At 40.2% G+C, this 16758-nt stretch overlaps 1 protein-coding gene across 2 annotated transcripts in view; it reads right to left on the bottom strand.

Moving 5' to 3' along the window:
• VIPR2 (vasoactive intestinal peptide receptor 2) overlaps nt 1-16758 on the bottom strand; it is a 171198-nt gene that overhangs the window by 48352 nt on the left and 106088 nt on the right. For both annotated transcript variants that reach the window (XM_068235839.1, XM_068235840.1), the window contains exons 5-7: nt 10149-10246; nt 5279-5405; nt 2777-2927 (exon numbers count right to left, since the gene is read on the bottom strand). In XM_068235839.1, coding sequence (XP_068091940.1) covers nt 2777-2927; nt 5279-5405; nt 10149-10246 — 376 coding nt within the window. The remainder of the gene's footprint in view (nt 1-2776; nt 2928-5278; nt 5406-10148; nt 10247-16758) is intronic.

Here is a 16758-nt window from a genome sequence, read left to right as displayed (position 1 = left end):
TATGGTGGTGGCAGCATCATGCTCGGGTGTGCATCTCTTCAGCAGGGACAGGGAAGCTGGTCAGAGTTGATGGGAAGATGGATGGAGCCAAATACAGGGCAAACTTGGAAGAAAACCTCTTGGAGACTGCAAAAGACTTGAGACTGGGGCGGAGGTTCACCTTCCAGCAGGACAATGACCCTAAACATAAAGCCAGGGCAACAATGGAATGGTTTAAAACAAAACATATCTATGTGTTAGAATGGCCCAGTCAAAGTCCAGATCTAAGTCCAATCGAGAATCTGTGGCAAGATCTGAAAACTGCTGTTTACAAACGCTGTCCATCTAATCTGACTGAGCTGGAGCTGTTTTGCAAAGAAGAATGGGCAAGGATTTCAGTCTCTAGATGTGCAAAGCTGGTAGAGAGATACCCTAAAAGACTGGCAGCTGTAATTGCAGCAAAAGGTGGTTCTACAAAGTATTGACTCAGGGGGCCGAATAATTATGCACACCCCACTTTGCAGTTATTTATTTGTAAAAAATGTTTGGAATGATGTATGATTTTCGATCCTCTTCTTCTCACATGTACACCACTTTGTATTGGTCTTTCACGTGGAATTCCAATAAAATTGATGCATATTTGTGGCAGTAATGTGACAAAATGTGGAAAACTTCAAGGGGGCCGAATACTTTTGCAACCCACTGTAATTACTAGGTATTGCCCAGTAGTGTTGATCCAGGGATTTTATCTGATTGCCATCTGGAGTCGGGAAGGAATTTTTTCCCTTTTGGGGCTAATTGGACCATGCCTTGTAAGGGTTTTTCGCCTTCCTCTGGATCAACAGCAATATGTGAGGGCGCAGGCTGGTGTTGCATTTTATTTTCTGGTTGAACTCAATGGACGTATGTCTTTTTTCATCCCAAATAACTATGTAATTAAAGATTTCCTGTGTAGTCACAGTGATGTCATGTTGCTATGGAGATTTAAAATCAAATGTGAAAATGTGCATTAAAATGCACATAGAAATGCAGGCGTTTTCACAAATTTGCATTTAAAAAGCATGTCCACAACATACTCAAATCACATGTGAAACAGAGGAAATGGGCCCTAAAGCATGCCTCAACTGCTAATTTATTCAATTTATTTAAAAAAATGTTTATTGCAGTGTGGGCACTGGGTGGCAGTTTTGATACATTAAAGAGGTCTGACTGCAGAATGGCCCAGCTCCCATTCACCAGGGTTAGGATGTACATGCAAGCCAATACAATTGAATGGAAGCTTTTAATGTGATCCAGCTGGGTGGAAACCAATGTCAAGGCCACTCTGGTGCAAACAGATATTAGTCTGGATCCCACACTACAAGTGCATAAAAAAAGGGTGCAGTGAAGAAAGGGCTTGGCGAATTGGCGCGAGTGGATAACGAAATCTGATAACGATAAACATCATTGTCAAACTTGGTTAACAATAAATACCATTGTAATTACAGACGGGAAATAATAATGAAAAGATATTAACGTTAAAAATCGTTACACAATTATACAATACAGCTTAACCCAACCCTACCCTCCCACAGACCATCCCCTGGTGGTGCCTAAAGGTGCGTACACACGTCGGATTTGCGCAAACGACCCGTCGTTTGGACGTCCAAACAACCGGTCATTCGGACGTCAAATCGGGTGTGTGTACAGTCTGTCGTTCAGCTGATAAGAGCGGACTTGAGGATCCTGCTAGCTTCTTTTGCTAACAAAATCATAATTTATTGGGTGAGAACTGCTTAGCAGATGTCTCTAGTGTTATTAAAGCCTGAACTCAGAACGCCCTCTCTGCTCTTAAAGATTTGAAGATAAGCAATAGCATAATAACCTTTAAAGAATAACATTTCTTTGTTACAGCTGATACAAATCCTGCAATAAATATGCAGTGTGTCTACTTACTGCTTTCAAGGAAGTGGATATATTGCTAACTTCCTGTGTTTAAAAATTAGCTGCTCTGCCAAGGCAGAGGAGATTCCTGAGCTGACACAGCTGAGAAATAAAATTATGGTGGTGATCATTCACAGGTGAGGGGGAATTAGACAGGCTAAACTCTCTAAATACATACAGGATGCATTTCTCTATGTTTTCCTTCTGCCCTGTGCAAGAGTTCAGGTCCACTTTAATCTATTGGAAAGTGGGAGGCAGTGAGCTTACTGCCAGTCCCAAAATTTAGTTGGGATTTAGGCATTAAAGGGTCATGAAGTTACATGTCAAAACAAACAAACACAGAACATTTATATTGCGCTTTTCTCCTGGCGGACTCAAAGCGCCAAAGCTGCAGCCACTAGGATGCGCTCTATAGCAAGCCAAGGTCTCCTACTGAATAGGTGCTGGTTTACTTAACAGGCAGAGCTGAGATTTGAACCCAGGTCTCCTGTGTCAGAGGCAAAGTCCTTAACCATTACACTATCCAGCCATGTGACATGGGTATTAATTAAAGTACGTTAAAATGATACAATTTTACCGGTACTTATGGCAGTTATGTTGTGTAAGTTGTGGAAATAGTGCAAGTCCCGTTATGTAGGCAACACATGTGTTGTAAGTATAGCATGTGTTAGAATAGCAATGTGCATGTTGCCTAGTTAGTTTAGGTTGCGCTATTTGCGCAATTCCTCCTATATAACTGCCTTTAGTACCGGTATTCAGGATTAGTACTATACACAGTATACAGTGGTTATATATAGTGGTTTATCACATTGAATAATTATTTTTATATTAGGTTTACTTGACTGTAAAATACAATAAAAAGAGAAAAGCATACCCCATCCAATGAACAAATAGATAGTAAAATGTCTGTTTGGAGAAAAGATCACCACCAGGAGAGTGTGCAGGTAAAGTCCTTCCACCAGCAGCCAGTAGAAATTTGCCGTCACACAATAATGAACAAACACTAAAATAATCTTGCAGCCAATCTATAACAGAAAACAAATACATACTTATAGAGTTTATTTTAAAGTGCACATAGGTGCTATGCAAAACAGTTCTAAATTGCTCACCAAAGAAGTAAAGTGTGTTTGGTTATCTATTGTTGGATTGAAGAGTAAAAGAAGCACTACTATTTCTAGCACAACTTGGATTCTTTCTTTCTTTAGCTGTCTAAATTTTAAAGTGAATTTACGTACAGTATGTCAGTGATGCTCAAGTCATTTTCATCTCTACTGTACATGTGGCCAGTTAAGATAGCATTTCCAAAATTGCCAATGTGGTCAATTTTCACCTCTGTGTTACCATGGCAACAGTTTGCTGGAATTTTTGTTGTTGTTGTTGTTAACCAACTGATAAGCTGATTGACAGTCCCACCTACCATTTGAGGGCTGGTATTTGTGTTTGATGTTGTATGTTTGTATATGCACAGACAAATAAAATACCATAACTAAAATAACATTGCCAAAATCCTTGCAGTTTATACTGCTGAGCTATGATTTTACTTTAAAGAGAACCTAAGGCAGTGCGGGGGGAGGGGGGGCAGATGGGACACAGAGGCATGTTCCCTCCCTCATGACATTCCTCTGTGTCCCCCAACCGCCGCTCTCTGCATCCCCCACCGCACTATAGCCCCCCACAGCCACGCTATAGCGCCCCCCACCACTGCACTATAGCCCCCACGAAATTAGTGATAATATTTATTGCTATCTTGGAGGGTAATTGGAGGAGAGGGATTCCCTGCTCTAACGCCCACTAGGGGCGTTCCTGCAGACTTTCCAGAGCTGCCATTGGGCTGCTCTCTCTCCCTGGCCCTGCCCTCTGCCACCCCCGTCACCCTGCGCGCTGGGAGAGAGAGATCTCTCTCCTTCCAGCATCATGACCCAGAGGTCACATTTGTGAAAGTGGACCCTAGCAGGGGAGGCAGAAAGTGGCGTGGTTGGCAGCTACCTAATCTGCCCAGCCCCCCGGATCAGGTAGCCTAGGTTTTTTTAATTATATGAGCCCACCTCGGGCTCTCTTTAAAGAGACTCTGTAACATCAAAAACCTCCCCTGGGGAGTACTCACCTCGGGTGGGGGAAGCCTCCGGATCCTAATGAGGCTTCCCACGCCGTCCTCTGTCCCACGGGGGTCTCGCTGCAGCCCTCCGAACAGCCGGCGACAGACCCGACTGTAGCTTCAATATTTACCTTTGCTGGCTCCAGCGGGGGCGCTGTGGCTGCTTTCGGCACGGAAATAGACGGAAATACCCGATCTCCGTCGGGTCCGCTCTACTGCGCAGGCACCGGAAACTTGCGCCTGCGCAGTAGAGCAGACCCGACGGCGATCGGGTATTTCCGCCTACTTCGGAGCCGACAGTCGTCAGAGCGCCTGCACAGGAGCCGGGAAGGTAAATATTGACGTCACCGCTGCACGGAGGGCTGCAGCGAGACCCCTGAGGGATGGAGGACGGCGTGGGAAGCCTCATTAGGATCCGGAGGCTTCCCCCACCCGAGGTGATTCCCCCCCAGGGGACGTTTTGTCGTTATAGTTCCTCTTTAAGAAACCCCATCATACATGCCAGTGACCAAATTGACACTTCCTGGGACAAAAGAATAAAAAGTATAAAATGAAAAATACATCTTTCACACAAAATTGTAAAATTGAAATACATACATATAAATACACATTTCTCTTACAGTAAAATGCACTATAAATTATTTTTTTCCATGCCGCTGTCACATAAATCTGACAGATCTGTTTTGGACTAGTCCATCTCCTCATGTGGGATTCTCAGTATCTCTATAGTCTACAAAAGCACTTCCTGGAAAGGATCTATACCAGATATGGGCAAACTTGGCCCTCCAGCTGTTGAGGAATTACAAGTCCCACAATGCATTGCAGGAGTCTGACAGCCACAATCATGACTCATAAAGGCAAATGCTTTGTGGAACTTGTAGTTCCTTAACAGCTGGAGGGCCAAGTTTGCCCATGCCTGATCTATACAAAGATGTCAGTCAGATTCTCTACTCACTTATGCGATTTTGACACTTGGACTGAGCAACTGCATTTTAGTAAGTACTTTTGTAAACAAGAAAGTAACTGAGAACTTCCCATGAGAAGTTGGACTACTCCAAAACCTGACAGATCTGTTCAATTTTCACTACCCAATGTAAGTGACAGTGACCTAGGAAAAAAGAAAGTTATGTTACATTTTTTAACTGGGAGAAATGTATATTTATATGTATGTATTTTAAAATGTATTTATTTATTTTGCAATAGATGCCATTTACAACAATAATAATTTAGGGTAATTATTGATTACATCACATGTACATTAAAAAAAAAAAACGTCATTACCAGAGAGTCCGGACAGGAGTATGAGCTGGAGTATAGAAAATCATCCTTCACTAATACAGAGATGGCTTTCAAAATAAATGAGAGGAACAAGTTCAGATGGATATAGTTCCTTGTACAATGCAGCTTTCTGTATAAAAAAAGATCAAAATATTGTAGCAGCACTTCACAAACAATTCCTATCTTAATTGAAAAAAAATATTTCAATCGATAATGTTCCTTTAAAAGGTGAAACTAATATATGAAATTGGAACCCTTTGCAGGTGTTTTGGATTCATTAGCTGATTAGAGTCTGCCATCTTGAGCCTAGAATAGTGAACATTTTCAAAATATTCTAATAGTCTAAGATTTTGATGTTGGGGTTTTCATAAGCTGTAAGCCATAGTTAACAAAATTATAACAAATAAAGGCTTGAAAATGTCTCGCTTTGCATGCAATGAGTTTATTTCATATATTGGTTTTACCTTCTAAGTTTAATTACTGAAATACATGAACTTTTGCACAATATTCTATTTTCCAGTGTCACCTGTATGTCCTGTCTCTAGACAAAACATGGGCACAGGGCTTTGGACATGCCTGATATTGAAAGAAGTGTTAGCACAAGTTGATGTAAATTTATTAGGGATGCTCGCTGAATTCCGTGGAATTGTAAATTCCGTGATTCCGGCCGGAATTAGGTCATTTCCGATTCCGGTAGTCGGAACAGAATTGCTAAACCTCTCAAACGGAATTCCACGTTGGCCTTTAATGTACCATTCTGATCAATTCAATCGAAAAAGTAGCATGATTAAGGATTTGTACTTTTTTAAAAGCCAGCTTACATACCTTTGCCAGGATTTGAACCCAGATCTCAGTGTGTAGTAGGTATCTGTCTTACCCACTAGACCACCAACCACACTACATGCTAGGCCAGCTTTAGCTTGTAGTGTGGTTGGTGGTCTAGGGGGTAAGACAGATACCTACTACACACTGAGATCTGGGTTCAAATCCTGGCTAAGGTATGTAAGCTGTTTTGAAAAACTGCAATTCCCTACAGGATGATAAAAATGGATGGATGGATGGAGGAGGAGAGAGAGAGAGAGAGAGAGAGAGAGAGAACAGGAAATTGCAATTCCGAGCATGCCTAAAATTTATGCCAATGTATGCATTTTTAAAAAATGTACAATCTCCATAAAATTATCATCAACACAGAAAAAAATTGCCCCTCATTGATCATCCCTAGTCTATATCTAGATTTTTGCTTAAAACCACAGTTCTAGTTTCATTTAATATTCAAAACAACCATATGCAGCATGTCAAATCATTTCAGTTCCAAACCAAACTGAAAAACTCTTGTGATGTTTTCGGCTTATGTGGCTGATGCTCAGCTGGTGTAAAATATTTAATTGTTAACTTGCCTGAGGTTATTACCTCTCAGCGAGTCTGTCTCTTCTCAGCCTTGAAGGTCATGAAAGACAATTCAGTTTGAGCTAATATTATCTCACTACAGGAGTTGCAGCTCTTTCATATGGAATATGAAAAACAAAGTTTGGCATCAGATTAAAAACCAAGAGAGAGGCTGAGTTTATCCAACGCAGAGGGAATACACCAGTGCCATATCAAACTGACATATCTGATTAAAATGTTTTCCTTTTATTTGCCTTTTAGTATTGTTTTCAAATACCTTAAAAGTATTTGAAGGAACCCAGTAAGGAAAAATCATGTTCTTCTCCAATAACAAAACAGAAATGTGATCTAATAGTTTTCATAACCTCACTGGAATTACAAGTCATGTTCTCTGTCTATGAGTGATGGCTAAAAACCCAAGAGATCTCGTGAGGTCATCATGGGAGATACACATTTTTCTGACTTGTGTGCAAATTTAAAGTGAATTGTATGCAGCTTGAAACTGGGCTAATCTCAGCTGACAGGAAGTGACTAGTATGAGCCCAGTTCCGGTAAAATGTGCATCAAAGGACAACTATAATTTTAAAATTTAAAATACATACAGTACATTTAAATGTTCATCCCCCAGAGCAAAATACTATATATAAAATAACTATATACAGTATTACTTTTTTCCTATACCATCGTCACTTACAGTAGGTAGTGAAAATCTGACAAATCTGACAGTTTTGGACTATTCCATCTCCTCATGGAGGATTTTCACTAATTCCTTTAGTTACAAAATTACTCACTGTACGGCGGTTGCTCAGTCCAGCTGCCAAAATAGTGTGAAAATGAGTAGGCAGGCTGGCTGACATATTTCTAATCCTTTCCTGGGAGTGCTTTTGTAAAGAATAAAGGTAATACTCAGAATCCCTTATGAAGAAATGGACTAGTCCAAATTCTGATAGATTTGTCATCATTTTGCTACCTATTGTATGTGACAGCAACATAGGAAAAATGTAATTTATATGGCATTTTTCTCTGGGAGAAATGTACATTTTATATGTAGGTATTTAATTTTTTTTTTAACGGTAGTGGTCCTTTAAATGTACATGCAATTTGGAAAAATTATCATCTCGTTGACAATGTATATTTGCAAATGCCACCAAAGATATCTCTATAGTCATAAACCAGTAAACCAGCTGCTCAGGTTGCCACATCCACAAGTGGTATCAATACACATGGGTCTTAATCCTCAGCACTTACACAGTACACAGGGGACCTGCAGTCACCCACACAGTGCTCAGACAGTGAGAAAGTGACCATCACCCTGGGAAGAAAGTAACAGATCCAATGGTCACTGATACTTTAAACAGGATATCCATTATTCACTTTAAAACATATAAAAAAACAGTACTCACTTCGAGGGCCCTTCAAACAGGGACCCTTCAGATATAAACCAGAATATAATGTGTTAAGCACACAAATCCTCATTCACGGTTTCCAGACAATGCTCAGACAATGCCCCGCGCAGCGGATCATTCAGAAACAGCCTTATCAGTCTGCAGACAGACTGTACACACACTGTACTGTCACTGGAACGCCCGTCCAGTGGGAGGGTCTGACGGACCTGTCGTTTCAGCAAATCAAGCGTGTGTATGGGCCCTAAGCCTCATACAACAGTGAAGGACTCGCACGGCGGGGATCGGCACCCGATCCTGCAGTCAACATTGCAGGGACAACACTGCATGGATGCGCAAATAGCCTGCAGGCTAGAAATATGTTCTGTTGCTATGCGGGGGTGGGGAGGGCTAATGACAGATCGGTACAGTTGTGAAGTCGTGCAGCAGGCAGGGTGGGTGGGGAAAATAAAGCTCACGGCCAGCAATCAGCCGAATCTAATCCATCTAATCCACCTGGCTGATCACTGGCAGAGGCATCCGGGGTGCTGTACCCATGCTAAATCATTGGCAGAGCAGTATATTCACATCCTCTCTGCCATTACATTTGACAAATGCATAGAAGGCAACAATTGGAACACTGTTCAGGGTGTAACTCCTTGGTGTCCGATCTCCAACCTCTCCTTCATGCATTGTCTATTTCTCTACTCTCCTCATAGTACGTATGTTATTGTCACTTACTGTAAGTAGTAAAAATGTGACGCATCTGACAGGTTTAGACTGGTTAATCTTCCCATGGGGAATTCTCAGTATTTCCTTATTCTTTACAAAAGCACCCTATGGAAAGGATGTTGACAATGATTTTGACTGACCTATATATATAATTAATGGTTCACTTTACTCTGGGGACATCTTTGTTTACTTTTTAAATATTACTTCATTGATGGAGTCAAACATGACATAAGGCAAATAGATCAATATTCTATAAGGAAGTACGTTAACATCAAAACATTTTTATTTATAACATGAATATCGTTTCACATCCTATATATGGCAGGACATCTGACAACACAATAATAGCCACTATAGCATTTTCAATCTTGGCCTGTTTAGTGAACCCAGAGAGGACGCACACATTCTTTTTCCTACTGGTAGTTTGAATGTGTTTGACCTTATAACTTTTCAAGGGACTACCTAGTCTCCTCATGTGGTTTTTAGGCCTCCTCCCAAGCCTGAGCCACGGCTCACCATAGAGTCAAGGAACTTATTATTCTCTGACTGGTTCTACCTCTCTCCTTGGGTCACTGGACAATTATTTTTATCCCTAACCCAACTTAGAACCTAACTCAACTTAGAACTACTAAAACTAAATTGTGAAACTCTATACAATTTTTAATCCCCTTCATGATCCCTCTTCCCCCTGTTCATTGCCTCCCCGTTACCATTACACTATTACCTACATTTCAAATAGGCCCAGGTACCCTCCTATTTTATTCTTTAGGTACCACTCTGTATATTATTATTATTATTTACTTGTCACTTAACTGTCCCTCAGAGAGGCTCAAAATCTAATTCCTACTATAGTCATATGTCTATGTATGTATCGTGTAGTGTATGTATCGTAGTCCAGTGCCAATTTAAGGAGAAGTCAATTAACGTATCTGTATGTTTAGGGGATGTGGGAGGAAACTGGAGTGTCCGGAAGAAACCTACGCAGATATGGGTAGAACATACAAACTTCGTACAGATAGTGCCCTGGCTGGCATTTGAACCAAGGTCCCAGCGTTGGTTGCATTATATGGATTATCTGATCTCTTGTGTATTTCTTTTCAATAAATAATCTCCAAGTTTTGAAAAACGTTTTGACTTGAGTTTTGCTTGTGTCTCTCCAGATCCAGACGCTCCATCTGTAATAAATGTCTCATCATTTTAACCAACTCATTCGATGTGGGGGTTGAAGATTCCAGTCCATGTTTCAGACGTGTACAAATGTACATCCTATATGCATGTATTTTATCTTTTGGATTTTAGTGCATGGCAGTAGAACAAATTTGTGTTTTTCACACTTTAACATACATATGTATAAAACAAGCTTGTTTACTTACCTAAAAAGACAAAGAATTGCACTTCCTATGGTCAGGGCTATGAGTGAAGCACTGTGGCCGAATGTATAGATTGCCTTCACTATTACGTAGAAAGACAACTGCAAACACAATAACAATAACTTATCAGGTGTAGGAATTTACATGAAAGCCCAAGTAATCTCAAAATTGAACAAGCCAAATTCAAATAGCACTCAGGATAATAAGGGAATATAAATTGTATATAGCAGCCAAGTGGTGGAAAAAATACATTCATAATAAATGGTATCATCCTGATTCAAAACTTCTTGAAAATACCTTCATGAGTCAAATGTGTTTGTCAAGCTGCAGTACAGTCTGATTCCTGCCTCTGTAGATTTAGCTGGTGCGTAGGCCAATCAGAATTTACCGCAGGAACAATACAAAGTAGATTACATTTCCTAGTAGAAAACATGAGACTGAAGGGGGTGGTAAAAGGGCAGTGATGGGGCAGTTACAAGAGTGGAGCATGGAAATTGATCATTTGTTTTTTTTAGCTTCAAGTTCACCACCCAGGCACCCACCTCACCCATATTCAGCATGAGAGATGGACAGAATCTTGTACCAGTTACCATGCTGGCACACCCCACTTTTTCAAACTACTATAGGCCAAATGGAAGAAAAAAGTTGTGTACCTGCATGAATTTTGAATGCACGCAGGACGCGATCCGCGCCCTCCGTGCAGTTCTGCCGGGTTCCCGCTGCTCAATGTCCCCCCGAGCCGGCTCCCGACCCCACAGCCCGGGTCGGGCTCTCATGAATCCACTAAAATGGCTGCCGGAGGTTGCCGCGGCTGCGCAGTCCGCATAGACGCGAGTGCGGCTGTGCAGCTCTGGGGCCTCCCCCCCTGATCCATGCTACAGGCTGTCTCCTGTGTGTGGATCGGGGGGGGGGGAGGCCCTAGAGCTGCGCAACCGCACTCACGTCTATGCGGACTGCGCAGCCGCGGCAACCTCCTGGCGGCCATTTTTGAGGAGGCATGACAGCCTGACCCGGGTTGTGGGGTCGGGAACTGGCCCGGGGGGCCCGGGCGGAACTGCACGGAGGGCATGGATGGCGTCCTCCGTGCTTTCAAAATTCATGCAGGTACACAACTTTTTTTTTACATTTGACCTCGTAAGTCCTTTAAAGACGATTGAACAAATGTGTTGCTTTGACCAGATAAGAAGAACTCAAGGGCCCCAACTCAATTACCTTTTCTCCCCGAGATAAGTTTCCATTTTACCTACAACAAGGTAAAAGAGTGACATAAGACTTATGGCCTCAATTCTGGTAGGGTTATCAAACAAATTACCTTATGTGAGGTAATTTAGCTCATGAGGTAATGACATTTAGCAATTCTGGTAGTTTTTAGTCATGTTTTACCTCATGAAGTAAATTATGAGGTAATTCATGAGGTAATTTACCAAAAATAGCTATTCTCATGGAAATTAGGGGGCATGTTAGCACATAATTTACCAATCAGTTTAAGACCTTCCTGTACCTGGGGGTAAAGTCAATTTGTGTGCATTTTGCAGTTTTTAGTGGTGTCCCTACTGCTGTTTTAGTGGAGTTCCTATTCTGGCTTTGTAATAGAAAAGAATAGTAAAAATAAAACTCCAAATATTTACTGGATTTTTTTTTATAAGGGATACCTATAAATGTACTTTTCATATGTTGCTACATAATCAAATTGACCTTCCCCCCCTCAAAACAAACAAACAAAAAACAACATAAACATCTTCCAAAGACTATCCTAACTTATGGAAGACAATTAAAAACTACTATTATTTACTTACATCATGTTTTACCTCACTTTATCCATTTGCCTCATGTTTTACCTCATGTTCGGAAATGGAGAAAAATCTTTTAGAATTGCTAAAAAAAGAGAGGAAAATACCTCATGAGGTATTTTACCTACAAAAAGATATTTACCTCACAAAGCTACCAGAATTGAGGCCATTGTCTGCATTTTCTTACTTTCTGTGTGTAAAAGGTATTTTATTGAGATAAAAAATGATTTGCTCAAACAGATGCCCATTCCTCAATTCCCACGACAATTCATCAGGTTATACTTGCAGAAAAGTTCCGTAAGTGAAACAGGACAGATTCACTACAAAACTGAACTTTGCAATCTCGCTCGCTCATGCCTACCATAGCAGGACTTGAAGCAAGGCCACAAAGGCCAAGCCTAGGGCACCAGGAAGCAAAGGGTGGCAGAGCTGTCTTAGTTGAACAAGGAGTTCTACACAATATTGGTCAAATGTTTTAATGTTTACAAGGATGTGTGACAATCAAATATCCATTATAGATATTTTCATAATCCTGAGAATATAAGGGTATCTAATACACACACTGTTCTTCTCAGAAATGTACAGATGAAGACTTTCACTAGCATTTTGACTTCAGGTCTTAAAGAAGAACTCCAGTGAAAATAACGTAATAAAAAAGTGCTCCATTTTTACAATAATCATGTATACATGATTTATTCAGTGTTTGTCCATTGTAAAATCTTTCCTCCCCCTGATTCATGTTCTGACATTGATCACATGGTGACATTTTTACTGCTGGGAGGTTATGTCAGTGGAAGGAGATGTTGCTTGCTTTTTTTCCATTTGGAAACAGCTATAAACAGTTATTTCCCACAATGTAACGAGGCTCCCATGGTCCTGACATCACACTGTGGGAGGGGTTTCACCACAAAATCACCCATACAGAGCCCCCTGATGATCTGTTTGTGAAAAGGACCCGATTTCGCATGGGAAAGGGGGTATCAGCTACTGATTGGGATGAAGTTCAATTCTTGGATACGGTTTCCCTTTAAAATCTGTGGCTCACAAAATCAATTAATTGTTGCCCGTAAAAACAGAAGTCAGTATTCGCTTCAAGCTCAAAGTATTATAATATTGTATTGATCCAGGCAGGCAGGCTAAAAACAGTCAACCATAATTTGCATTTCAAAGGATAAAAGTTATTTTTCGCTACATGACACCTCCAAACACATAAATTCCTGTCCTACCCAGGAAAACACAGCAGCGGCTATGTCAATATGAAAGCCTGCGGTGCATCAGGAACTAGATATCCAACTCTAAAGGCATTCTGCAAACTACTAGCAAAACACAAGTAGACCGCAAAGAAACAAAAATAAACCCTGTCAACATTAGTGAAATGGCACAAAAGTATTATTAAAAAATACTGATTAATTAAAGCGAATCAGTTATATGACCCCTGGTTAATGTCTCCTAGGCTGTAAGGCGCCCCAAAGGGACACAGGGAAAAGATATTCACTTTTGGGGAGGATAATGTGTCATTATGTCTTGGAACTGGGACACTAAACTGGGACTGGGACACTAAAATGAAGGACAGAATGGAAAGTATGGAACACTATAACATAGAGGCCTCTAATGGGGGGGGGGGGGGGGGGGGGGGGGAGAACGATCATGAGTACAGAATTGGAGTACTATAATGAAAGGAGCACTAAAGCACTAATGAAGGCCACTATAATGAGAGGAGTGATATTATTATTATTTAGTATGTATATAGCACCATCATCTTCTCAGTGCTGTACAGAGTATATCGTCTTGTCACTTTATTGTCCCTCAGAGGGTCTCTCAATCTAATTCCTACCATAGTCATAGATCTATGTATGTATCATAGTCTAATTTAGGGGGAAGCCAGTTAACTTATCTGTATGTTTTTGGGAAATGGTAGGAGACCAGAGTGCCCAGGAGGAAACCCACACAGACATGGGGAGAACATACAGACTCCATGCAGTAATGTAAGAATTAAACCGAATAAATAGATTCTGGTTGTATGAAATATTGCTGTATATGTCATACACTCAGCATTTTATTGCCCTTATCCAGTTATCTTTTTTCCTGAGTTTTCTCCCAGGAGATTACTCAAAGCACTTAGCAATTGAAAAAGTACTAATAAATAGGAAAAAAAGTAATATCAAACTTATTTTTACTATTTTTTTGCTTGTTTAAAGGTATTTTTATAGGTAAAGTTTAAGAATATCTCCTTGGAAAAACCCAGGAGAAAAGATAATAGGATATAGGGCTGTATCTGTTAGTTACACCCATTTGGCCATGACCACATTTTGCTGCACTGTCTGCATGCCTTACTTGCCCTTGAAGTTTGTCTTGCATTCCCAATGTCAACTGTTGCTGCACAAGTAATTCGCTGCACAGAACAGGAGCCGTTGTTACTCAAAGACAGTACAGCCAAGTCTGGGGCAGAAGTGCAGAACAAGCAAGAAATAACAATAATTAACTCTGCACTCAAGACACTAGCAGCAATAAAAACAACTAGTTTGCAAATTGTTTCTTTTGCAGAAAGAGGACATTAGCTTCCAAAATGGATTGCATGCAAAGAACTCTGTACTAAACCCTTTCACTAGCTTTGAGGTTTCTACTTTATGGTAAGGGCTCCTACTCTACCTATACCATTCAGCAAGTAAGCAAACATTTTTTTTAATTACAGTTTGTTGCTCCCTGGAGATCTTAGACTGATTTATGTGCATGCCTATTTGTTCTAGAATGGTAGGACCAGACAGGCCTCAATGTGAATCTCAAAGAGGAAACCTCAACGCTGGTGAAAAGATGAAAGGATCAAGCACAGAATGTTTGCATGCAATGCATTTTGAAAGTGAATATCCTCTTTTCTACAATTTTCTACAAAGTGTACCAGCTTGCTGTTAAAGTGGACCCAAATTAAAAATACAAGATTTCAGAAATAAAATGCATTTTCTAAATTATAATAATAAATAGCAGCCTTTTTTCAGCTGCATGATGACAAATATAAAATATTTTACATTTATTGGTGGAACCCCTCCCTTCCTTTCGAATTGCCGGGACAGAATCCAGCAAAATGCTGGAGTAGGTAGTGTCCGGCAATGGAGGAATTGCTAATGGCTGCCACCTGTATAACCCTAGTCATGAAAAGAGAAGGGTGAAAAGCATGCACTGAAATGCTCATAGGCTTAAAGGAGTGTTTATTTATCTTTATATGTGTCAGAGTGCTGCAACTAAATATTTTTAATTAAAAAAATGTTTGGTTTGGGTCCTCTTTAATGTCTTGTGTGCAGAGAAATAGTGATTGCTTGTATGTAAATTGACCTTTCCCCCCAGGACCTGATTTTCTCTTTAAAATCTTGATCCCTAAGCAAGATGAGCATAGCTACTCTTCCTGGTGCAAATGAGAATTAACACAGAATTCAATATGCAATCCATAGAGAATGCCAAGAGTCACACCTGCCCCCCCCCCCCCCAATATCTAAGTAGTTGACACCACTGTTCTGCTTTGATTGATTTTTAGGAAGACATTTGGTGGCAATTGAGATCACAAGTCATTCCTGTGTATATAAACCAGGAAACAGCTTTCCCCCTTTCCAAGAGTTCAGTTTTCAAAGTACAAACAGCATTCAGTCGTGTTATTATTAGATTGGAATCTCTGTATTTATTTCAGAACATTCTTAGAATGGCAGCAGTGCATTCAGGGCACTGGATTCAGAGACAATCCATTTCTGGCGTGAGAGTGATTGCTGCAAAATGACCGTATACTTTTCTATTGAGCTCCTGTACTTTCTTCTTAGGTTCTACAATTAAACAATCTCGGCGCCTCATCTTGTGGGATGTTTACAAAGCGTAATTAGGCTCCATCAGATCCTGTGGTTTCTTCTCTGATGAATAAACATTACAAGAAACCTTCTTCATTTGTCTGTGACAAAATACAATTTTCTTCTCATATGTCACACCCAGACACATTGCTTAGTGACAGCCAGTGCAGACGGACGAGGAAAAGGAAAATGTTTATATTTGTAGCCCCTGCTGTGGATATTTTAAGGTAATGGGGGAATTTATCATTACATGACACATAAACCATGACTCTAAATGTGTGTCTTGTTAACGCGATAGAAGACAATCTTCTCCACTGAGCCCCGAGTATTAAAGGACCACTATTGCGAAAAAAGTAGGCAGTTAAACCTGACAGAACTGGCAGATTTTGGGCCAGTCCATCTCCTCATGGGGGATTCTCAGGGGTTTCTTTGTTTTCAACAGCATTTCTGATCAGCAGTTTAACTTAACTGCCAAAATAGAAAGATACCAGACAGCATCCCTTCTCACTGTACACTATTTTGTCAGTTAGACTTTGCAACTAGTGATGATTGTAATCATCTAATTACGATTATGTGAAATTTCGCATACATTTTTGCATTTACTATTATACGTAATTACGATTTGTAAATTCAACTGCTTTCATATAGTGATTCATAATTTCGCCTAAAATTTTGCTTAATTTTCGCATAATTTAGTGCCGACTTTGGCAGTGAATAGCAAAGCCCCCATATATGGTAGTGACACCAAAATAGCTACACATGTTAAGGAAAATACTGGATACAAGTCAAAAAAAGAATTTTCCAAAAAGACCTTGTAGTTTAAAAAAAGAAAAAAAAGAAAAAATGTTTTTTAAACTAAAAAATTACAGTTTAAAAACCATTTTTCTTTGCACATTTGAAATCTCAAAGACTACAATGTCTTTTTTAGAAAATTATTTTTTTGACTTGTACCCAATATTCTCCTTAACATATGTAGCAATTTTGGTAGCAATAGCA

The sequence above is a fragment of the Hyperolius riggenbachi genome, chromosome 5, assembly GCF_040937935.1.
Source record: "Hyperolius riggenbachi isolate aHypRig1 chromosome 5, aHypRig1.pri, whole genome shotgun sequence".
Classification (NCBI taxonomy): domain Eukaryota; kingdom Metazoa; phylum Chordata; class Amphibia; order Anura; family Hyperoliidae; genus Hyperolius; species Hyperolius riggenbachi.
This window is presented reverse-complemented; position numbering and strand designations above follow the sequence as displayed.